The 24,351-nt window shown below is 38.1% G+C and overlaps 2 protein-coding genes across 20 annotated transcripts in view; one reads left to right on the top strand and one right to left on the bottom strand.

The window, feature by feature from the left end:
* The window catches only part of NOC3L (NOC3 like DNA replication regulator), a 92,284-nt gene that overhangs the window by 20,227 nt on the left and 47,706 nt on the right, over positions 1–24,351 (top strand). For 4 of the 9 annotated variants that reach the window (XM_078346086.1, XM_035268507.3, XM_078346084.1 and 1 more), the window contains 9 exons: positions 201–301; positions 3,497–3,569; positions 4,407–4,470; positions 4,629–4,700; positions 5,057–5,238; positions 6,247–6,375; positions 7,084–7,181; positions 16,182–16,266; positions 16,592–21,233. In XM_078346086.1, the coding sequence (XP_078202212.1) occupies positions 201–301; positions 3,497–3,569; positions 4,407–4,470; positions 4,629–4,700; positions 5,057–5,238; positions 6,247–6,375; positions 7,084–7,181; positions 16,182–16,266; positions 16,592–16,720 (933 nt within the window). In that variant the 3' untranslated portion in view covers positions 16,721–21,233. Of the gene's footprint in view, positions 1–200; positions 302–3,496; positions 3,570–4,406; positions 4,471–4,628; positions 4,701–5,056; positions 5,239–6,246; positions 6,376–7,083; positions 7,182–13,356; positions 13,426–16,181; positions 16,267–16,591; positions 21,234–24,351 lie in introns of those variants that run through there. The other 5 variants (XM_035268510.3, XM_035268511.3, XM_078346088.1 and 2 more) reach the window with 2 other exon arrangements.
* PLCE1 (phospholipase C epsilon 1) overlaps positions 20,005–24,351 on the bottom strand; it is a 375,911-nt gene continuing 371,564 nt past the window's right edge. For all 11 annotated transcript variants that reach the window (XM_078346073.1, XM_078346074.1, XM_078346075.1 and 8 more), the window contains one exon: positions 20,005–22,208. The gene's annotated coding sequence lies outside the window, so the exon portion shown is untranslated. The remainder of the gene's footprint in view (positions 22,209–24,351) is intronic.

Raw genomic sequence — 24,351 nt, 5'->3', positions numbered from 1 at the left:
AATGCGATCAGTGCTAGTTTTATGAAATCACAGGATGTATATCCTTATACATCCTGTTTTGTTAAAAATTCCAAAGATTGAATTGTGGGAAGGGATGGGTAGGGAAAAAGAAGTTTAAGCTGTTGAAGTCATAGTTTTGTTCATTCAGGAGAAGGCATACCAGGTTATCCTAAAGTCATTTTGTCTGTCTCCTCTGCCAGCACACAGAGACTCTGAATATTGTGTTTGTAACCTACTTCAGAATATTGAAGAAGGCCCAGAGGTCACCTCTCCTGCCAGCAGTTCTAGAAGGTCTTGCCAAGTAAGGGCTATGTAGGTTGAAACCTTTTAGATTCTTTCTAAATGGGAAAGACCAAAGAATTTCCTAAGTTTCATTAATGATGGCCCATTATCCTTAGTTCTCATTCTTTTTCTATTTTCACCAAGCTGTTCATAACAGTGGGCTTTTTTGGTTTTCAAACCTTTTGTTTTTAAAATCTCCTTTACCAACTCCTTCCTTCTGCCTGCTAACTTCTGGTGTGCTTAAGATTAAGTCTCTCAGTTCTTGACACTTTTGCACTGGGTAGTCAATTGCCCATCATCATAGTCTGAGTGTATCATGCAGATGACTCTTAAGTCTGTTTTAACCTGGCTGTACATCATTTCTCTGGTTCCATGTAATCTGTTTCTGATAAGATAGATCTTTTTGTGTATTCACTCAACACTAATGGCCTTGCCAGGATATGAGCTAGAGTAAGGGTTATGGTTGTTATGATAGCACTCCACAATTTTTTGAGATGGTATCCTATGGAACATTGCTGTGTAAAAATACAATGTGAACTTACATCTGTAATTTAAAATTTTCTGTTAGCCACATTAAAAAGGTAAAGAAACAGCTAAAATTAATTTTTATATATTTTACCGGATTTATCTAAAGAATTTTAACACAGTATTAAACATTAATTAGATGATTGGTATTTTTTTAATAACATCTCTTCGAATACTGTTGTTATATTTTACACTTACATCTTAATTTGGATTAGCTACATTTTAAGTGCCTAATAGACACATGTGGCTAGTGACTACCATTGTTGGGCAGTACAGCTTTAGGAATAGAGTTGGAAATAGGACTGATGGCTAGAAGATACAGAAAAGGCAAGTTCTGTTCATCATAAGAAATTACTTTCTAGTAATTGGAGCTATTTGGCAATGCTGTGCATTTCCTTATATAGCAATATGGTCCTTGTGGTTCAAAGAGAGGCTGGTCAGAGAAGGGATTCTTTCTACATTGTGTAGGACCTGCTGCTTTTGTTTTTGTTTTTTAGTAGAGACGAGGTCTCACTATATTACCCAGGCTGATCTTGAACTCCTGAGTGATCCTGCAGCCTTGACCTCACAAAGTACTAGAATTATAGGTGTGAACTACCACACCCAGCCCAGCTATTTGCTTTTTTAATGACCAATTTCTTTATTTAAAAAAGTTTAAAAAATAATAAATGCTCATTTACAAAGTTTAAATGCATCGGGAGAATGTAAAATTTAAAATTACAAGCTTCCTCTTCTGTACATATATGTAGGTCTGTCTGCCTGCCATCTGCCATCTTTTTTCTTTTTTTTTGAGACGGAGTCTTGACCCGTTGCCCAGGCTGGAGTGCAGTGGCGTGATCTCGGCCCACTGCAACTTCTGCTCACAAGTTCAAGCGATTCTCCTGCCTCAGCCTCCTGAGTACCTAGGATTACAGGCATGTACCACCATGCCCAGCTAATTTTTTCTTGTCTATAGTAGAGATGGGGTTTCACTACATTGGCCAGGCTGGTCTCAAATTCCTGACCTCGTGATCCACCTGTCTCAGCCTCCTGAAGTTCTGGGATTACAGGTGTGAGCCACCACACCTGGCCTTTTTTTTTTTATTTTAAGAGAAAGAGTCTTGCTCTCTTTCCCAGGCTGGATTGCAGTGGCATAATCTGAGCTAACTGCAAACTCTACCTCCTAGGTTTAAGTGATCTCCCGCCTCAGCCTCCCAGGTAGCTGGGACTACAGGCATGTGCCACCATACCTGGGTAATTTTTGTATTTTTAGTAGTGACAGGGTTTCCCCATGTTGGCCAGGCTGGTCTCTAACTCCTGACCTCAGGTAATCCACCTGCCTTGGCCTCCCAGAGTGCTGGGATTACAGGCATGAGCCATTGTGCCCAGCCTGCCTGCCATCTTTTATGCAAATGTAACCATGCTGTTTAATGTCCTGTAATTTACCTTTTTTTTTTTTGAGACAGAGTTTCATTCTTGTTACCCAGGCTGGAGTGCAATGGCGCGATCTCGGCTCACTGCAGCCTCCACCTCCTGGGTTCAGACAATTCTCCTGCCTCAGCCTCCTGAGTAGCTGGGATTACAGGCACACGCCACCATGCCCAGCTAATTTTTTTGTTTTTTTAGTAGAGACGGGGTTTCACCATGTTGACCAGGATGGTCTCGATCTCTTGACCTCGTGATCCACCCGCCTCGGCCTCCCAAAGTGCTGGGATTACAGGCTTGAGCCACCGCGCCCGGCCAGTAACTTACCTTTTTATTTGTTTTGTAAACAGTTACTTTTGGTGTCTTTCCCTTAGCACATATATATCACTTAATTTTTAAAAAATTTATAATACTCCATTTTATAGATATATGGTACTTAATTTGGTCAGTCTCCTATTGGCCCTGGAAATACATGTGTGTGTGTGTGTATGCGTATCTTCATGCATGTGTGCCTGTATTGCCAGATCAAAGGGTATGCTCATTTTAAATTTGGATGAATAATTACCAAATTGCTTCTCCAGAAAGTTGTGCCAATACACATGGAATATATCACTCATAAGGTCTTTTATTGTTCTAAGATTTACATAGGTCAAAGACTTCTTGCTAATTTTGAAGACATGTGCTGACTTTAACCTACTTCAGGGTCTAATATTGTATATGGAGTAACTCTCTAATTTAGCAGCTCATATGATTCTTCTTCTTTAACCTCATTGGGTGGTCTTGATTGTTTCTACAAATAGAGGCCCAGGACAGCACTAGGATCATGCAGGTAATTACGAGCAGAGCCTGAACTAGATACTAGGTCCAGTATTCTTTCCATTTTATCATTAAAGCTGTCATGAGGTCCATATTCTTGTAAATAGCATCCTCATCTCTCTTCCCACCACCTGTTTTCTTAGAAGCTGATCTCACTGAATACCTAGTAAACTTTCCTCAGGAAGTTGTTTGCTTCTAGTAATTTCTTTCTCAGGGCAAAAGGATTTTTGAAATATTTTTAGTCTGTTCAGTGCCTTATATAATCCTATTAAGTTTAATGTTCAGTGGCGCATGAATTATTGAAGAGGCCAATCTGAATTAATGAAAAGTATTAATATTGCCATCTCTTTCATAGCTAACATTTTGAAATAAAGAATATTAAAAATGCAGTTTTAACATCAAACTTAATTTATACTAACTTTATTTCTGCTTTTAGTTCATTGATTAACTAAGTTTTGTTTGATTCCAGGTTTGCTCACCTTATAAATGTGGAGTTTTTTGATGATTTATTAGTAGTTCTTCATACTCTCATTGAGTCTGGTGTAAGTATTAATACATTACTTTTTAAAAGATATAAATAATAATTCCTATTTAAAAATTTTTTTGTCAGGTTTATTGAGATATGTTTTATATACAGTAAAACTCACCCCTTTCAGATATACAGTTTATGAATTTTGACAAAAGCCTATGATTAAATGATTACCACTGCAATCAAGATGTAAAACATTTTCAACGATTAGAGAGGTTTAAGCAGGACGGTTACCTGACCTGTTTTCTTTTTTTTTTAATTGATACATAATAGATGTTTACAGTTTTAGGGTATATGTGGTAATTTAATGTATTCATATAATGTAGTTTGTAAAAATTTTACTTGGGGTATCAATCATCTTAAATATGTGTCTTTATGTGACAACCATTCACAGTCTTCCCTTCTAGCTCTTTAAAAATATATAATAGATTATTGTAAACTATAGTCACCCTATCGATCTGTCTCATACTAGGTTATCTTAAAGATAACCTTTATAGGTCTTCTTTTTTTTTTTTTGAGATAGGGTCTCACTCAGTTGCCAGGTTGGAGTGTAGTGGTATGATCACAGCTCACTGCAGCCTCTACCTCCCAGGGCTCAGGTGAGCCTCCCACTTCAGTCTCTTGAGTAGCTGGGACTACAGGTGTGTGGTTCTATTTTTTGTAGAGATGGGTTTTGCGATGTTCCCCAACCTAGTCTTGAACTCCTGGGCTCAAACGGTCTGCCTTCCTCAGCTTCCTAAATTGCTGGGATTACAGGCACGAGTCATTGCTCCTGGCCTTAAAGTTCTTTTTTAAAGATACAAATGGTAATTATCATTCTTAATATTTCATCCCCTCCCTTTTTTTTAAGGACCTAAGCTATCAAGAAAGTCTTCACTGTGTCCAAACTGCTTTTCATATTCTTTCTGGACAAGGTAAGATGTTTTCTTAATCAAGTTTTGTTTGGAAATACGTGTGTGTGTGTGTGTGTGTGTGTGTGTGTGTGAGAGAGAGAGAGAGAGAGAGAGATAGAGAGATAGCATACCTTTGGATGCTCTAACATACCTAATTGGTGTTTGTTGTCATTTCAAAGGTGACGTTCTGAATATTGATCCAATGAAATTCTACACACATCTTTACAAAACACTGTTCAAGTTACATGCAGGTATGTGTATGTTTAGATGATGTTTCTTTTATACATTTTTATGTTTTAAGAATATGTTATGACCAATCATTGCAGACAAATGAGAAATAGGAACAGGTACAAAAATGCTGACCTGCCAGTGCCATGCATCTATATTTAATCTTATGTAAGACCCGGAGAAAGAGCTTTTGGAATTGACTGGAGGTGCAATAAGTATAGCCTACTGCATCTCCTTAGCAGTACAGCACTACCTCATTGGTTAGGGAAATGGTTTGGGGCAGGTACCATAGTTTATCTTGGATTTATCTAAAGTTCAGTCCAGTTGCATAAGGAAAAAGTAATGAGAATGGCTCTGAAGGTTGTGTCTCCTGTTTTAGGTGCTACCAATGAAGGTGTTGAGATTGTACTCCAGTGCCTTGATGTCATGCTAACTAAGCGCAGAAAGCAAGTTTCTCAGCAGCGAGCCCTTGCCTTCGTCAAACGCCTTTGTACCCTTGCTCTTCATGTTCTTCCAAATTCAAGTATTGGCATTTTAGCAACTACCAGAATATTAATGCATGTAAGTAGTGATACAAATGAACAGAGCCAAGTTCTTATAATGCAATGACTTTTTTTTTTTGATGCATGTCTTTTTCCTCCTTTTACATTATCATTTCAATTACAGAAGTAATTCACACTTGTAACAAAATCAGGTGACAAAAGAAGTACATAAAATTTAAAAAGCATTTTATACCTATTGACACTTCTCAGAGTGTCATTAGTTGGGTCTCCATTTACCATTTAGTGAGTATTTTTCCAGCAGCCATTTAAAGTTCATATGTAAACACATACGCTACACATAGAAACAACACAACTTTTTTTTTTTAATGGAAAGGGGATTATGCTATATATTCTACCACTTTTTTAACCTTAGCATTTAATCATGGTAAACACATTATTATGTCAGCACAAATATCACTACTCTATTTCTTTAATGCCTAAGATTTATTTAGTTCTTTGCTTAACAAACACATAGTTCTGACTGTGTGCCTTCCGCTTTTATAAATGCTTTACAAAAATTTAATTTTCATAACTCTGAGATAGCCAGTTTTACATGTGGGAAAACTGAGGTCCAGAGGTGTTAAATGTCTTGCCTTGAGTAGCACTGCTAGTCAGTGGTAGAAGTGACACAAATGTGGGCAGTCTGGTTTTTCTACTTCTTTCTATTTCTGTTGATAGAGGTTATTTCTTTTTTGCTATTACAAATGATGCTATAGAGGATACCTTTATATATTAATCTGAAATAATTATTTCTATAAGATTCCTAAAAGTGGGGTTTCAAGGTGAAAAGAATATTGTTTTCTTTTGCCTAATAAAATAAATTTTCAAAGCAAGCCAAGATAAAATATTTTTTTTTGCAACTCTTATGATATAAACTTAAATTGTTTTATTGAAACTAGGTGTAAAGACTTTACGCTAAAGCTCTTATGCAGCCATAAATTTAAATGCAAATACAACAACAAACCAGTAACACCTGTTACATTAACAGTTTTAATTCACCACTTCTTTTTATGTGACATTTTTGCAGACTTTCCCCAAAACAGATCTACTGCTTGACAGTGAATCTCAGGGAAGTGGAGTTTTCCTCCCTGAACTGGATGAGCCTGAGTACTGCAACGCTCAGAACACTGCTTTATGGGAACTGTATGCACTGCGGGTAAGAGTGGCCCTGGGCTTTTTCTTTTTGGGGATATGTGTGAACAGTTTTTTTCCAGTTTTTCTTCAAATAGTTGTTATTGCCAGACTACTTAATTATATTTTGTTCGTGGGCTGCCTTTTTTAGAATTCCTGTTTTAGTACGCGACATTTTATTTTGTTCTTACTATTCTTTAAGCTGTCGAGGTACATTTTCTAAAGAAGCAGAAAATAGTGTCAGTTCTATAGGGTGTGGCTGTGGAAGATTTATAGAAACTTTTCCCTAACACTCTGCAGAGGATTTGTTATCAGGTGCATTTCTATTGAGTCCTATCCAAGGAGATTTTAGTAAGCTCTGTTTCAAGATAGATTCATGTATACAGTGATCCTACAGTATGGATAGCATTAGAGTGAGACTTGTAGAAAATATGTCAGGTAACCTGTTGTAAATCAACTTTTTTCACTCTGAAAGAGGAATTGCTTGTTCATTTTTTTTTTTATATTGTAAAAGCAAGACTAAACTACACCACTGGTAACTTGATTTGTTTGAGTCCTGTGAGCAAAGATGATCATCTTTCTGTAGGTAATGTACTTCTAATCAATTACATATACTGTGCATAGGTGACTAAAACAATTGGTATAATTTTATTTAAGAAAATCATTGCTGTGGATAGTGTTTTTTGTAAAGGACTGACATGTGCAAAATGTGATTGTCCCATTTCCCATTCAGAGGCACTATCATCCCATAGTGCAGAAATTGGCAGCTCACCTGATCGCTGGAGCACCTTCTGAAGGCTGTGAAGCACTCAAACCAGAGTTGAGTCGAAGGTAATATTTAGCATTGCCTTATTCTAAAACTACAAAATTCAGCTGATAGCCACTTACCATAAGAAGTCTGTTTTATAAAGTAATATATTGCAAAATGTAAAGTGCCACTTGGGTATCTGGATTGGTCTTGATTCATATTCCTGAATTGTTCTGAAAGAAAACATGCTGACTATGATTTTGTTAATCACTTAAAACATTTCTTTTTTTTCTTCTGTCATTCAACTTGCAAAACATTTTTTTAATCACAAAAAGTTTCACATGTATAGAATATTAGAATGGCATAGTGCATGCCCATATGCCCCCCCCCAATCAGTCAGGTTCAAGAGTGAATAAGATGTGGCTTCATGTGAAGACAAAACACAAATCACCAAATTAAGCTTCTTGCTTTCTCCCCTCACTGCACCTCCCTCCACCCCCATTAGGGCAGACGAGAAGAAATGGTCTTGTTAGGGCAAGACGGGGAAAAAAGAAAAAGGAGAGGGAAGAAAAAGGTTGCTTTGGAAGAATGCCATCCAGAATGGCAGTTGTTATTTTTTTGGCCCTTGAAGAGTACCTCCTGACCTATAAGCAGCTTGGATGGGTACTTCCAGCTTCTACCTCACACCCTTCTAGATGAGAAAAAGGTCCTCCTAAAGGAATCTTCTTTCCCTGAACTGTTTACTTTGAAAATTTTCACAAATACAGAAAGATGAAAAATAATAATGACCTTATTTTACATACAGATAGGAAATACTTCAGTTATACAGAGAAAGAGAAAATGGTATAAAAGATACCCTCAGTCCATTTATGCTGTCATAAAAAATGCCTTAGCCTGGGTAATTTGTAAAGAACAGAAAGTTATATTCTCACAATTCTGGAGGCTGGGAAGTTGAAGGTCAAGGTGCTGGTAGGTTTGGTTGACTGATGAGCGTGCCTCTCTACTTCTGAGATGGCATCTTGTTGTTGCATCTTCTGGAGGGGAGGAACTCCACGCCCTCACGTGGCAGACCGGACAGAAGGGGAGTAGGGCCACAGCTTCCCTGCATGAAGCCTCTTTTATAACTTTAACCCATTTATGCCAGAGGTTGCCAATTTTGTGTCTGTGTGAAAATCAGACCTTGGCAATAACCTTGAGAAGAAGGATATGAATAACTCCTACCAGCGTAGAGTTCTGATAATGGAACACTAGGCATAAATGGGTTAATCCTATTCATGGCTTAATCACCTTTTAAAGCTTTCACCTCTTAATACATTGACTGTTAAGTTTCTATATCTGAATTTTGGAGGGGACACATTCAAACTATAGCACTGTGCAATGTACTCATTACCCAGAGTTAATATTTTGCTGTAGGGTTTTTCCTTTTGCAGGCCTATTGGTTTCTGTAGTTCAGAGATGACATATTGGTGACCTGTGATCACCAATCTTAAATGTTGAAAGAATTCACCAAAAATTCACATTTCCTGCTTTTCTTGAAATACTGGGAGGTTTGGTGACATTGGCTTGTATTTTACTTGGCAATAGTCAGTTGCTGCCTCCTCTATATGAGGCATGAACTCTGCAGCTTTCCATGAACACTTTCTTTCTGAGTAGGATACAGATAACTTTTGGCATTATTAAATAATAAAATGGCCATTTACTTTTTCTTCCCTCACACTTCTCACCTGTCCCCAATCTTTACCCCACCAGCCTTGTTTTTTCTTTAATTGCATTTTAGGTTTTGGGGTACATGTGAAGAGCAGGCAAGATTGTTGCATAGGTACACACATGGCAGTGTGATTTGCTGCCTTCTTCCCCATCACCTATATCTGGCATTTCTCCCCATGCTATTTCTCCCCAACTCCCCACCCCCCTGCTGTCCCTCCTCTATTTCCCCGACAGACCCCAGTGTGTGATGCTCCCCTCCCTGTGTCCATGTGTTCTCATTGTTGAATACCCGCGTATGACTGAGAACATGCGGTGTTTGATTTTCTGTTCTTGTGTCAGTTTGCTGAGAATGATGGTTTCCAGGTTCATCCTTGTCCCTATAAAGGACACGAATTCATGGTCTTTTATGGCTGCATAGTATTCCATGGTGTGTATGTGCCACATTTTTTCTGTCAAGTCTGTCATCGATGTGCATTTGGGTTGGTTCCAAGTCTTTGCTATTGTAAACAGTGCCACAATGAACATTGGTGTGCATGTGTCCTCATAGTAGAACGATTTATAATCCTTTCAATATATACCCAGTAACGGGATTGCTGGGTCAAATGGAATTTCTATACCTAGGTCCCTGAGGAATCACCACACTGTCTTCCACAATGGTTGAACGAATTTACACTCCCACCAACAGTGTAAAAGTGTTCCTATTTCTCCACATCCTCTTCAGCATCTGTTGTCTCCAGAATTTTTAATGATTGCCATTCTAACTGGCGTGAGATGGTATCTCAATGTAGTTTTGATTTGCATTTCTCTAATGACCAGTGATAATGAGCATTTTTTCATATGTTTGTTGGCCTCATGTATGTCTTCTTTTGAAAAGTGTCTGTTCATATCCTTTGTCCACTTTTGAATGGGCTTCTTTGTTTTTTTTCTTGTAAATCTGTTTTAGTTCTTTGTAGATTCTGGATATTAGCCCTTTGTCAGATGGGTAGATCGCAAACATTTTTTCCCATTCTGTTGGTTGCCGATTCACTCTAATGACTGTTTCTTTTGCTGTGCAGAAACTGTGGAGTTTGATTAGGTTCCATTTGTCTATTTTGGATTTTGTTGCTAATGCTTTTGGTGTTAATAGTCATGAAGTCCTTGCCTATGCCTATGTCCCAAATGGTTTTGCCTAGGTTTTCTTCTAGGGTTTTTATGGTGTTAGGCCTTATGTTTAAGTCTTTAATCCATCTTGAGTTAATTTTAGTGTAAGGTGTCTGGAAGGGGTCCAGTTTCTGCTTTCTGCACATGGCTAGCCAGTTTTCCCAACACCATTTGTTAAACAGGGAATCCTTTCCCCATTGCTTGTTTTTGTCAGGTTTGTCAAAGATCAGATGGTTGTAGATGTGTGGCGTTGCCTCCGAGGCCTCTGTTTTGTTCCATTGGTCTATATGTCTGTTTTGGTACCCGTACCATGCTGTTTTGATTACTGTAGCCTTGTAATAAAGTTTGAAGTCCAGTAGTGTGATGCCTCCAGCTTTGTTCTTTTTGCTTAGAATTGACTTGGCTATGCGGGCTGTCTTTTGGTTTCATATGAAGTTTAAGGTGGTTTTTTCCAGTTCTGTGAAGAAGGTCATTGGTAGCTTGATGGGGATAGCGTTGATTCTGTAAATTACTTTGGTCAGTGTGGACGTTTTCACAATATTGATTCTTCCTAACCATGAACATGGAATGTTTCTCCATCTGTTTGTGTCCTCTCTTATTTCCTTGAGCAGTGGTTTGTAGTTCTCCTTGAAGAGGTCCTTTATGTTCTTTGTTAATTGTATTCCTAGGTATTTTACTCTCTTTGTGGCAATTGGGAATGGCAGTTCATTCTTGATTTGGCTCTCAAGTCTGTTACTGGTGTATAGGAATGCTTGTGATTTTTGCACATTGATTTTGTATCCTGAGACTTTGCTGAAGTTGCTTATCAGTTTCAGGAGATTTTGGGCTGAGTCAGTGGGTCTTCTAAATATACAATCATGTCATCTGTAAATAGAGACAATTTGACTTCTTCCTTTTCCAATTGAATACCCTTTATTTCTTTTTCTTGCTTGATTGCTCTGGCTAGAACTTCCAATACTATATTGAATAGGAGTGGTGAGAGAGGGCATCCTTGTCTAGTGCCAGATTTCAAAGGAAATGCTTCCTGTTTTTGCCCATTCAGTATGATATTGGCTATGGGTTTCTCATAAATAGCTTTTATTGTTTTGAGATATGTTCCATTAATACCTAGTTTATTGAGAGGTATTTTTAGCATAAAGCGTTGTTGAATTTTGTGGGAGGCCTTTTCTGCATCTATTGAGATAGTTATCTGGTTTTTGTTTTTGGTTCTGTTTATGTCGTGAATTACGTTTATAGACTTGCGTATGTTGAACCAGCCTTGCATCCCTGGGATGAAGCCTACTTGATCATGGTGGATAAGCTTTTTGATGTGCTCTTGCAATCGGTTTGCCAGTATTTTATTGAAGATTTTTGCATCTATGTTCATCATGGATATTGGCCTGAAGTTTTCTCTTCTTGTTGAGTCTCTGCTAGGTTTTGATATCAGGATGATGTTGGTCTCATGAAATGATTTGGGAAGGATTCCTTCTTTTTGGATTGTTTGGAATAGTTTCAGAAGGAATGGTACCAGCTCTTCTTTGTATGTCTGGTAGAATTTGGCTTTGAATCCATCTGGATCTGGGCTTTATTTGGGTGGTAGGCTATTAACTGCTGCCTAAACTTTAGCCCTTGTTATTGGTTTATTCAGGGTTTTGACTTCTTCCTGGTTTAGGCTTGGGAGGATGCAAGTGCCCAGGAATTTATTTATTTCTTCCAGGTTTACTAGTTTTCGTGCATAGAGTTTGTAATAATTTCTGATGATGGTTTGTATTTCTGTGGAATCTGGTGATATCCCCTTTATCAGTTTTTATTGCATCTATTTGATTATTCTCTCTTTTCTTTTTTATTAATCTGGATAGTGGTCTATTTTGTTGATCTTTTCAAAAAACCAGCTCCTGGATTTATTGATTTCTTTTTTTGAAGAGTTTTTTGTGTCTCTATCTCCTTCAGTTCTGCTCTGATCTTAGTTATTTCTTGTCTTCTGCTAGGTTTTGAGTTTTTTGATCTTGTTCTTCTAGCTCTTTTAATTTTGACGATAGGGTATTGATTTTAGATCTTTCCTTGCTTCTCATGTGGGCATTTATTGCTTTATATTTTCCTCTAGACACTGCTTTAAATGTGTCCCAGAGATTCTGGTATGTTGTGTCTTCGTTCTCGTTGGTTTCGAAGAACATCTTTATTTCTGCCTTCATTTCATTGTTTATCCAGTCAACATTCAAGAGCCAGTTGTTCAGTTTCCACGAAGCTGTGCAGTTCTGAGTTAGTTTCTGAATTCTGAGTTCTAACTTGATTGCACTGTGGTCTGAGAGACTCTTTGTTATGATTTCCATTCTTTTGCATTTGCTGCAGAGTGATTTACTTCAAATTATGTGGTCAGTTTTAGAGAATGTATGATGTGGTGCTGAGAACAATGTATATTCTGTTGATTTGGGGTGGAGAGTTCTGTAAATGTCTATTAGGTATGCTTGTTCCAGGTCTGAGTTCAAGTTGTGGATATCCTTGTTAATTTTCTGTCTCGTTGATCTGTCTAATATCGACGGTGAGGTGTTAAAGTCTCCCACTGTTGCTGTGTGGGAGTCTAAGTCTCTTTGTAAGTCATTAAGAACTTGCTTTATGTATCTGGGTGCTCCTGTATTGGATGGTATATATTTAGGATCGTTAGCTCTTCTCGTTGCATTGATCATTTTACCATTATGTAATGGCCTTCTTTGTCACTTTTGATCTTTGTTGGTTTAAAGTCTCTATTTTATCAGAGACTAGGATTGCAACTCCTGCTTTTTTTTTGCTCTCCATTTGCTTGGTAAATCTTGAGTTTTGGCTTTTTATCCAATTTGCCAGTCTGTGTCTTTTGATTGGGGCATTTAGCCTATTTACATTTAGGATTAATACTGTTATTTGTGAATTTGATCCTGCCATTTTTATGCTAGCTGGCTGTTTTGACCTTTAGTTGATGTAGTTTCTTCATTGTGTTGGTGCTCTTTACCATTTGGTATGTTTTTGGAGTGGTTGGTAGTGGTTGTTCCTTTCTGTGTTTAGTGCCTCTTTCAGGATCTCTTTTAAAGCAGGCCTGGTGATGATAAAATTTCTGAGTTATTGCTTGTTCGTAAATGATTTTATTTCTCCTTTGCTTATGAAGCTTAGTTTGACTGGATACGAAATTCTGGGTTTAAAGTACTTTCCTTTAAGGATGTTGAATATTGGCCCCCACTCTCTTCTGGCTTCTAAGGTTTCTCCTGAGAGATCCTCTGTGAGTCTGATGGGCTTCCCTTTGTGGGTAACCCAACCTTTCTCTCTGGCTGCCCTTAGCATTTTCTCCTTCGTTTCATCCCTGGTGAATCTGACGATTATATGCCTTGGGGTTGCTCTTCTTGAGGAATATCTTTGTGGTGTTCTCTGTATTTCCTGGACTTGAATATTGGCCTTCCTTCCTAGGTTGGGGAAATTTTCCTGGATAATATCCTGAAGAGTATTTTCCAGCTTGGATTCATTGTCTCCGTCACATTCAGGTACACCTATCAAACGTAGATTAGGTCTTTTCACATAGTCCCGTATTTCTTGGAGACTTTGTTCATTTATTTTTACCCTTTTTTCTCTAATCTTGCCTTCTCATTTTATTTCATTGAGTTGATCTTCAACCTCTGATATCATTTCTTCTGCTGTGTATGCCATGCAGATTTCTTGTGTTGTGTTTTTCAGCTCCATCAATACACTTACATTCCTCTCTAAGCTGTTTATTCTCATTAGCATTTCGTCAAACCTTCTTTCAAGGTTCTTAGTTTCTTTGCATTGGGTTAGAACATGTTCTTTTAGCTCAGAGAAGTTTCTTATTACCCATCTTCTGAAGCCTGTTCCTGTGAATTCATCAGAGTCATTCTGCATCCAGCCTTGTTCCCTTGCTGGTGAGGAGTTGTGATCCCTTGGAGGAGGTGAGGTGTTCTGGTTTTGGGTGTTTTCATCATTTTTGCACTGGTTTCTTTCCATCTTTATGGATTTATCTACCTGTTGTCTATAGAACAGTAAGGGTTGCTGCCCCTTTCTTCTGCTGCTATCTTTGTCCTGGAAAGCTACCCACTAGATGTCAGTCTGAGCTCTCTTTTATGAGGTGGGTCTGTGAATATACGGGGGTCAGGGAGCTGCTTGAGGAGACAGTCTGTTACTTATAGGAGCTCAAGTGCTGAGCTGTGAGCCCTTTTGTTTCATTCAGAGCTACTGGGCAGGTACGTTTAAGTCTGCTGCAGCAGAACTCATAAATGCCTTTTTTTCCCCCCGGGTGTTCTGTCCTGGGGAATTAGGGCTTTATTTATAAGTTTCTTTTGTGCTGCTGCCTTTTTCCAGGGTTGCCCTGCCCATCGAGGATGCACCCTAGTCAAAGTCTGACTGCAGAGGCTTTGCTGAGCTGCTGTGGCCTCCGCCCAGCTGCCATGCAAACTTCCCTGCAGTCTTGTTTATAGGGGTATAGTTTGAACTGCCTTGGCAATGACGGCCGGCCTCTGTTATGGTGTACTCTGTAATGGCAGACTACCTTGGTAGTGGTGGACTGCCTTGGTAATGGGCGACGCCCCTCCCCCACAGAGCTGGACAGTCCCGGGTTCAGCTGTGCTTCCTGTGAAACTCTCCCAATCCAGAGCATTTCAGATTGCTGTTTTTGTGGGGGTGGAACCGGCTGAGCCTGATCATCTGGCTCCCTGCCTCAGCACCCCCCCCTTTTTTTTCCAGTTGAATGGGCGACTCTGTCTCCCAGGCGTCCCAGTCACCAGTTGAAACGGATCCTGGATTCATTTGATTTCTTGTGTGTAGACCCGCTGCACCGGCTGAAACAGGTGCTGGAAATTTGTGGCACTTTTTCACCTGGGAATTTGCTGGCCTGGCTCCCTGTTTTAGTCCCCTTTTTTTTCAGTTGAACCGGTGACTCTGTCTCCCAGGCGTTCCAGTCGCCTGTTGAAAAGGCATCCGGATCTGTGTGATTTCCCTAGCGGCAACCCCCTGCACCAGCTGAAACAGCCACGCTGGAGATTCATGGCACTTTTTTGCCCGGGAATCTCCTGGCCTGGCTCACTGTTTCAGTCTCCTTTTTATCAGCTTAATGGGCGACTCTGTCTCCCAGGCATTCCAGTTGCCTGTTGAAAAGTCACCGGGATCTGTGGGATTTCACATGCAGCAATGCACTATGTTGGCTGAAACAGCCGTGCAGAGATTCATGGCGCTTTTTTGCCCAGGCATCTCCTGGCCTGGCTCCCTGTTTCGGTACCCTTTTTATCAGTTGAATGGGCTTCTCTGTCTCCCAGGAGCTCCAGTCGTCAGGTAAAACAGCCCCTGGACCCGTGTATTTTGTGCAGAGACCCGCTGCGCTGGCCAAAACAGCCATGCTGGCGATCCATGGGGCTCCTCCACCTGGGAATCTCCTGATCTGTGGGCGATAAAAATCCGTCTGGAAATGCAGCGTCCACTCAGCCTCCACGCTTTAGCTCGGAGCTGCAATCCTGAGCTGCTCCTAATCAGCCATCTTTGATCCTCACCCAGCCTTGTTTTTTTAAAGGGGAAAAAAAGGAGAAAACAATTCTTTGTCACTCTTCTTAGTGATCATTTTATGGCATGTTTTGCTAAGGAAAGATGTTTTCTTTTGTATAGAAAAATAAGGAATGGGTTTATCTTAAAGGCTTAAGAAAGGAGACTCATAGTAGGCTTCTGGAGAATGGGTATTGGGATGTGAGCCTAATTGCCACTCTTGTAGGCCTTTTGTCTATCTGTTTTGGAAAGCGTGAACTAATTCCAAATCATTAACTATTCATTTACATGCTATGGGTATAGACATGTGTTCTGTCCTGAATGGCCTCTCCTTGTTTTTCATCCAGGCCAGTAGCTGAAGGGTTGAGTTGTGTGTTAAGTCTGAGAAGAATGAGTCCATGCTTCAGTCTTCTGGCTTCCATGACTAAAATAGGCTTAGTTGCATATCAGTGGGTTGGGATATGATCGCACTGACCTGAAGGTTTACAGCTTTGCTTTCTCTCTGGAGTCTATACCTGTATTGCTAAATGTATACCAGATCTCTCTGGGGTGGATTTAGCTGGCTGATGTTGACATTATATGGGAATTTAGGATTTGTTAAGTGACTGGATTGATTGGTTAGTTTCTAAAGCAGGCCAATCTTATACCTTGATATATGGGTTTAGAATGAATCATTCTCTGGGTATAATCTAATTATTTTTGAGTTACACAGATGTGGTGGTATCTTTATATTTATTGTGTTTATGATTTAGATCTGCTGTTGAACTTTTTGAGGCATATAGCATGGCAGAAATGACATTCAATCCTCCTGTTGAAACTTCAAATCCCAAAATAAAGGTATGGGATATTTTTTATTTTATTTTTTATAAGAAAAATTAATTTATCTCAATAACTCTAGTTTGCTTAAATTATTTTATAGGTAGATTTTTTTTATTTTTAATCTTTAGGAGTTCTTTGTAGGTTGGATGTCTGAGGTTGAAATTCTATAGAGAGGGTCCTGAAACTGTTCCTTCAATATAGGATGTGTCCAAGACCTTACCAAGCATATATCATTATATTGCATGTGTTGGTGTCAGTTGTTGCCATTTTCAACTTTGTTTACAGGTTGGCTTTAGCTTATAGCATAAGTGATTTCTAACTCATACTTTAAATATTTTCCCAGGGTAAAGTTTTACAAGGGGATTCATTTTTGAATGAAGATTTAAATCAGTTAATCAAAAGATACTCCAATGAACTTACTACCGAGTCACCTCTGGATTTCACGAAATGTTTGAAAACATCACCATACTAGTAGAGGAATGAAGTCAGTGGACTTTCTTATATATTTGTGTGTGTGCAGATGTACATAAAGATGAGTTAGAAATAACTTAGGACCTTTTCTTTGTGTACAAGGAAAGCTTCCTAAGAATGATGAGGAAGAGGAGGAATAATTAACCTTTGCATGACACAGGGTTCTGCTCCTATTCTGAATATGTCATTTCATCAATGAGATTGAAAGCCTTTTTTTTTCTTTCCAGTATTTGGAAATTACTTTCTTACTGATGCTGTCATTTAAGAACTTCATGTACATTATAGTTTTTAAAAAAAAAATCTTTGTACTGGATCTTATTGAAGTACAGTTGCTATATTAAAATTAGGGCACAGAGCACAGAAAAATCAAGACCATGAGAACACTTTTTATCATTTAGCTACTTTTTATAACTAAATACCCTTTAAATATTCTTACTGCAATACTGTGGATGGAAATGAGAAGCATTCTAAATTTGAGTTAATATATTTTTATGAAGATTTTTGAGGAAAGAACAAAATAGCTGGTACTCAGGTTCATTGGCTCTTGCTCGATGATCCACTTCAAGAAGCAACCTAATTTGGCCTTTTAAAAAAGGTATTAATGTTTGTTATAACTGCTTTCAAGGAAAGTTTGAATATGACTCTATAATCTCTGAAGTTCTTCACATTTTCTGACATTCCTTGTGACTGGGTAAGAATTGCTTCAGGGTAGAAGAACCAGGCCCAAGACTTTACCATTCTGTTCCATCGACAAAGGATACTCAGTGAGGAACTTTTTCCCCTCTTGGAACAGGTAAAATGCTTTTTCTTATTAATGTAATTATAAAGCAGTATTTTACCTAACTGCTATTCCTGTATTCTAGGAGTGGCTTAAGAAATGCGTGTTTCAGTGACTAGGTTATAAATATTCTCTGTTGTGAATAGTTGAATAAAATAGCTGTTTTTTCTGCTTCCCATTCTTGTGATAATTTTTTTTTTTTTAAAAAGCACAGCAGTCCAACTACAGAGATTTCTTACTGTTTCAAAGTCATAGAAGCCAGTTATTTTACTCTGGAGCTTAGAGCTCTTTTTTTCTCGGGAAGTAAATGAAAGTAGAAAATTCCTTTATCATTCCAGCAGAGTGAGAGGAGAGGATATGAGCTTAATAACAGTGTGTGTCAGTCTTTTAGCGTATTATATATGATTTTAAAAAGTGGTTCTAAGGTCACATTATTTTAAGGCTTGATTATATAATGAGAAAGGTATGATTCAGCATATGAATATTTGCTTTTAGTCCACCTTTTAGATGTAAAACAAAGTCCAGGAATGTGAGAAATATTTGTGTGGATAACCAAAGGGTCTATCCCCATCAGAGCACAAGTGACCAATACATGTCACAAATCATTTATTTTCCAAACATATACAAAAACATTTATACTTTGGCAGAAGAAACTATAGTTCTGGTGAAAACTCAGCAGCTATTTCATGGCAGCATTATGCTTTTAACTTTCTTGTTATACATATAGAGAATCATTGTGGGACCATAAAATTACACATCTATAGTTGAGTATTTTATATGCATTTGAGGAAATATATTTGTGCATTAACTTATATAACCTTATATGGATGAATTTTATTTTTAGAATTAAATGTTGTAGTTATTAGTAATCACACACAAACACACACACCCTGAGACTGTATTAAGCTACAGCCTTAATTTTTTAACTAGACAATGAGCACCTATTGTGGTTAGCACTATGCTGGCACTTAAGAGTGGGTTGGGAAATAATGGGCATAAGAAATAGCCTCAGTCTTCCATGCTGAGTCAAATCATCCACATAATACTTGTGAAAAATGCGACATTACCCAGTTCAGTGTTCAAAGTACTTGTGTCAAAAGTTTAGAGACCTGTGTCATCTGCAATAGGGAAGGTTTCAGAGACTGTTTGGTGGCACGCTTGTGCATAGTATGTTTCGAAACTAAGAGATGTATTAGAATAGCTTGGTAATCATAGAGACTCAGTATGTGTTTCAAAGAAACTCATTTCAGGTAATTCGTATGTCAGAATCCTTAGCCATCAGCCAAAGATTGGTTTTAGGAAGCTGATACATAGGGATGGCAGAGAACACAAATTGTTAACAGTGGATCATGGGGAATGTTGACCCAAGTCTAGACTTTATGTGAGAGGCAATCTCCCTTTTTTAACTTTTTTGGGGTCCCAGGCACACCTTTTCTGGCCTCACTGCTGATATATAAGCAACTGGAAAGGGGTCAGAGACTGTCACCGTGAGAGCACTTTCCCTGTAGGCTGTCAACAGATGATCAAAGACACACCAGCCAGGAAAATCCTACTCTTCTTTATTGGCATGGGAGCATAGTTATGGAGCTTTGTGTTTTAGAGTTAATTCAATTTTACTGGGCCAGTAAGCAAGTCCTGGTTACTTTTCAGAATTAAGCAAGGCCTGTGGGTCTCTGTGCAGAGGACAGAAGTCTATAAAGATAGTGGAAGAGGAGAGAAGAGAGGAAGGGGAAGATGCAGTTAGCAAAAGGTGAATTGGTACATATTACAGGGGGCCCAGTTTCATTAATGAGCTCCCAGTGTCTCTAGAGCCCTTGAAATGAGAGGCCTTTATGAAAGCAAGTTTGATTAAAAACAAGTCACTTGTAACTCAACTTTTGTTGAGTCTAGACTTCATATTTACTCCCAACTGGAGAATCTGTAAATAACTTTTACTTGCTAAGGATGACATGAAAAGAAGCTTTACCTCTCAAAGGGCAGTTTCTTTCCAGATAGTATCATTACTTCCTACAGATTTGGCATCACTGAACAGAGTGGCAGAATTCATGCTCCTTTCTCTTCACTTTTAGTGATGCTTTTAAAAGTATTGTAATAAACCCAACTTGCATATGTAGATTCTTTTCCACATCAACTTTAACAAGAGTTTGCTACCCAGATTTCTTAGCCTAAAAAGTGTGAAATGCTAATGGGTATGGTCATAGTGGATAATTTAGGATAATTTCTTTCACTTGGCCTACTAATACAGCTGTGTAATTCAGATAAAGCTTTAAATAAAAATTTAATATTTTCGGCCAACATCAGGTTGTACTGGCCATTTGCTTATAATAGTGGACTAGACTCTTTACTTTTTTTTTTTTTTTTGAGATGGAGTATTGTTCTGTCACCCAGGCTAGAGTGCAGTAGCGTGATCTCTACTCACTGCAACCTCTGCCTCTTGGATTCAGGCAGTTCTGCCTCAGCTTCCTAAGTAGCTAGGATTAGAGGTGCCCACCACCACACCTGGCTAATTTTTGTATTTTTAGTAGAGACGGCCTTCACCATGTTGGCCGGGCTGGTCTCGAACTCCTGACTTCGGGTGAACCACCCACCTCAGCCTTCAAAAGTGCTGGGATTACAGGCATGAGCCACCGCGCCTGGCTGACTCTCTACATTTTAAAACATATGTTCTTCCTAAAATCCCAAATACAATGAAGTATGTACTTTCACCTCAAAATGTGATGAACTACTAAGTTGGGATGAAACCTAGGCAGGATTTTCTCACTTGCTAAACAACTTAGTCTCACCTTCAGTCTCAGATTTATGTTGTAAAATAGATGCCTATGTTCAAGGTCATAAAGGAGGAGTGGGACAGCACTTAGAAAGCATCAGAACCAAATTATAAAACTAAAGAGACCAGTTTTTTCATCTTGTTACTCTGCACAGCTCTCATTGGCCTCCAGCCACTTAGACCAGTAACACAGTTTTCAACACATGGTAGGCCAAACCGTTTGGCATGTTCGTTTATAGAGACTTGATAAAGTGTTTCTAGAATATTTTTAAAATGGAGCAGCTTTGTGTATTTGTTACAGACTGACTGACTGAAAGGAAACCTGTAGTACTGTACAGATTATATCAAACTGGAATAGCTTGAATTCTGTTGACAAGAAAATGGTAGTTCTAGCCTTAAGTCTTTGACCCAGTAAGAACTTTCAGTGACATGAAAGCTGGGTGGAATGTGTTTCTTGCATATTCTAAAAACAAGTATTAAAAGGATGGTTTTATTTTTATAATTGGTTAAAAAATTTCTCAATGTCAAGTTTAGGAGTTTTAGTGTTTTGTAATTTGAAGAAAAATATCTTAAAATTCAAAGGTACCAGTGGAAAGGTAAAAGTTTGGGTTTTACTTTAGAGGAATACGTATTTCATTTTTAAAAATAATTTGCTTCATCCAAGAATGTGAAGAATCCTTTATACGTAGTTGGTTTTATACAGCAAAGTCTAAAAATAATTTACATTAAATGGCAAGACTGACTTGGATCAATAGCTCCTCAGTTAATCAGAAATGAAGCAATTTTACTTGAAAGTCTAGCCCATTTCAGATGTTCAGAGCGTATATTTTCTTTTTAGAGGTTTGTCTTCAAGTAGCGAGATGTACAAGTGCTTCTAATTCATGGCAATATCAAGAAAGCTATGTATAATATATAAGTACTGTGTCAGTACAGACCTTGCAAAATAAATAAATTTATCTTAAACACCAACTCAGTCTACTTTTGCTTTAAAAAATTGTTAGGTTTCTTAAGACATTGCAATTCAGTAGATACTAAAATTATACATCATTCTGAATTCATTTTGAGAACCAAAAATGAGTAATCTGTGATTATATAAGCAATAGCCTTTTTTAAAAGCAGCCTGATTAACTGAATAAGCAATAACCTTAACAAAACCCAATATTATTTCTATATGTAAAAAAGTTTAAAGTAGGATGCGTTATGGTACACAATACGGGAACTAAATTCAATTTTAATGAATTTTATAGACATATTTACACTTGCAATGCCCAAAAGCTTCCAATTCTTGGCCATAAAATGTATGGCTAAACTTCTTTTTTTGTTTTCAGACCTTCATGCCCCTTGTTCCCAGTTCTCTTAGTTGGGTTGGCAAATTATGGTCCTTGGAATAAATCTGGCCTGCCACCTATTTTTGTATGGCCCCTGAACTAAAAGAATAGTTTTTATGTTTTTAAATCGTTGAAAAAAAGTCAAAACAAGAATATTTGTGACATGTGAAAAATAAATGAAATTCCAATTTCAGTGTCCATAAAGTTTTATTGGAATACAGCCACGTTCATTCATGTATGTATGGTTTGTGGCTGCATTTGTACTATAGCGGCAGAGTAGTTGCAACATATTTTATGGCCCCTGGCCTTAAAATATTTACTATTTGGCCCTTTACAGACAAGCTTGCTGACCCTTGCTCTAAGTCAATTAGTGATGATTTTTCCAACTGCTGACATTTATAAAAGGGCAGTCTCCTGGGCTTCATTGTGACATTCATCAGTAAATTGGTTGGTGGCAACTAGTCCTATGCCATTTGCTTCTCCTCAGCATGGATCTCACATGTGTGAAGGCTTCAGTTCAGAAATCATCAATTTCCAGTTTAAGTCTAATGAAAGTAAGTAAATGATATTTTTTCCACAATGTTCACTCTTTAACTTCTTGCTGAAAGATCTTCACCTGTAGTGTTGTATACAGAGACATATTAGTATATTGAAAATGAAGAAACAGAAACACAGTATAGCAAGGATTCAGAGTTTTCCAGTCACAGCGCTGGTGGCTAGGTTTGGGGAAGAGACTATTTCCTCTGCACTCACAATGTTAGAACATGATGTTTCTAGGCTATTTCTGCCTTGGAAATGTTTCACATTCTTTAGAAAGTTTTTTTTTTTTTTTTTTTAATCACATTCAAATAAACTTCAACTTCAAGAAAAGGTGGAATTCCTTTCAACTATGCATTACTACTTCAGGTAAGAGTAAGATGAATATGTTCTTATTTTAAAATTTGTGGATTATTGAAACTGTAAGAGGGATCATTTTAGAACAAATATGAAATATTGTGTTACTAAACTTTTCTTTCTTTTTCTTTTTAAAGATGTAGTCTTGCTCTGTTGCCTAGGATGGAGTGTAGTGGTGTGATCTTAGTTCACTGCAACCTCCACATCCCAGGTTCGAGTGATTCTCCTGCCTCAGCCTCCCGAGTAACTGGGACTGCAGGCGGATGCCACCATGCCTGGCTAATTTTTGTATTTTTTTGGTAGAGACAGGGTTTTGCCATGTTGGCCAGGCTGGCCTCGAACTCCTGACCTCAAGTGAGCCACTGAGCCTGGCCCTAAACTTGTATACAGAAAGGCCCTTCATTTTTTTCACAAGTTCTCTTTCTTGAAAAAGTCATTGTAAAGGAGGTCATAACATGGGATGTCAATTTACATAGATGCACCAATGACTATAAGAGAAGCCTCCCAGCTTTAAGCAAAGCTGTGAAGTCCACTGAATGAGTCTAAATACCTGCTTGCTTAGAAAAAGAAAAAAAAAAAAGTCATGTGAATCAATTGATCAGGAAAAATATCTACTTGTTGTAGGACAATAGAATCTAAAGGTCACCATCTAAATCACTGTCACCCTCTCCAGTCTCCTAAAGTAGAAGCAATTAGCAATGTTCATTATAGTAGGCATAACATTTTTAAGTCAGATTTCTTTTTTTTTTAATCAATGAGAGCTTGTTATATTGCTCAGGTTGGCCTTGAACTCATAGCCTCACCTCCTCAAGCGCCAGGACAACTGGCCAGAGCCACCATGGCCCCCTTTAAGTCAGATTTCTAATGGAGTTGTATTCTGTACCTAAGAAGTAGTCTTGTCGCACAGAGGGCTTTTTATATGTATAGTAGTATGTGACCAATTTACCAGCTTTAGTGTAATTTCAGCTCATTACAGAAGTTATAGAGGTGTGTATAACATCACACCTATGATTTATTTGATACTAACTTCTGGGTATGGAAAACAATATTTAAAATTTTGACCACTGCAGAGTGTAATATGGGACACTAGTTATGTCAGGAGTTGCTTTTTAAATGTGGAAACATGGTCTCAATGCATTGGGCCATCTTTTGGGCTGTTATAAATCAAATTTGGCTCTGTCAAGAGGTATCAGTGAGTTCTTTGGGTTTCTGCAGGTTGTGATAAAGACAGGTGGTGAAGCTCCGCTGCATAAGCAGCAGTGCCTTCACTGTGCTATTCATCTTGTGAATTTTAAATCTGAGAACTGCCATGGGACAGGTGACAAGTGGGCTTTCATGAACCCTTAGGCTCTTTGGGAAACTAAGTGAAAAGGAGAAACTTTTATAATTGGTTTCCTCACGTGCTTTTATTCAGGTCTCAAATAATTTGCTTTAAGATTGATTGATAGAATGAAATTTATGTGAATATCAAACAGTAAATTTACTTCATTTTCAAGATTGAGGCTGTTATTTTGCTTTGTTTTTAACCACCACATCCCAGATGTCAGATTTTTATTTTTTTAATTGAGGCAGAAGGAGATGAGGTTGTTGAGGCTATATCAGACCTAAATTAGAACAAAAATAAAACTAGAATCCAAAAGAATAAAAGCTGAATGATTCACAGAGCCCTTGAAGAATGTTCCTGTCAGTTATTAATCATGAAGACAGTTGTGTGATAAACTATGGCTGTCATAGTACTTTGGGCAAGTTGATTGACTTCTTGGGGCCTTTGCTTAGTTATCTACAAAATAAGGAGATCTAAAATTATAAAAGCTCAAGTTATTCTTTTTTTTCTTTACTGGCAGTGTTCAGTGGCCTATCATGTT

The sequence above is a fragment of the Callithrix jacchus genome, chromosome 12 (assembly GCF_049354715.1).
Source record: "Callithrix jacchus isolate 240 chromosome 12, calJac240_pri, whole genome shotgun sequence".
Taxonomy (NCBI): Eukaryota; Metazoa; Chordata; class Mammalia; order Primates; family Cebidae; genus Callithrix; species Callithrix jacchus.
Note: the sequence above shows the minus strand (reverse complement) of the source record. Positions and strands in the feature narration are given on the sequence as shown.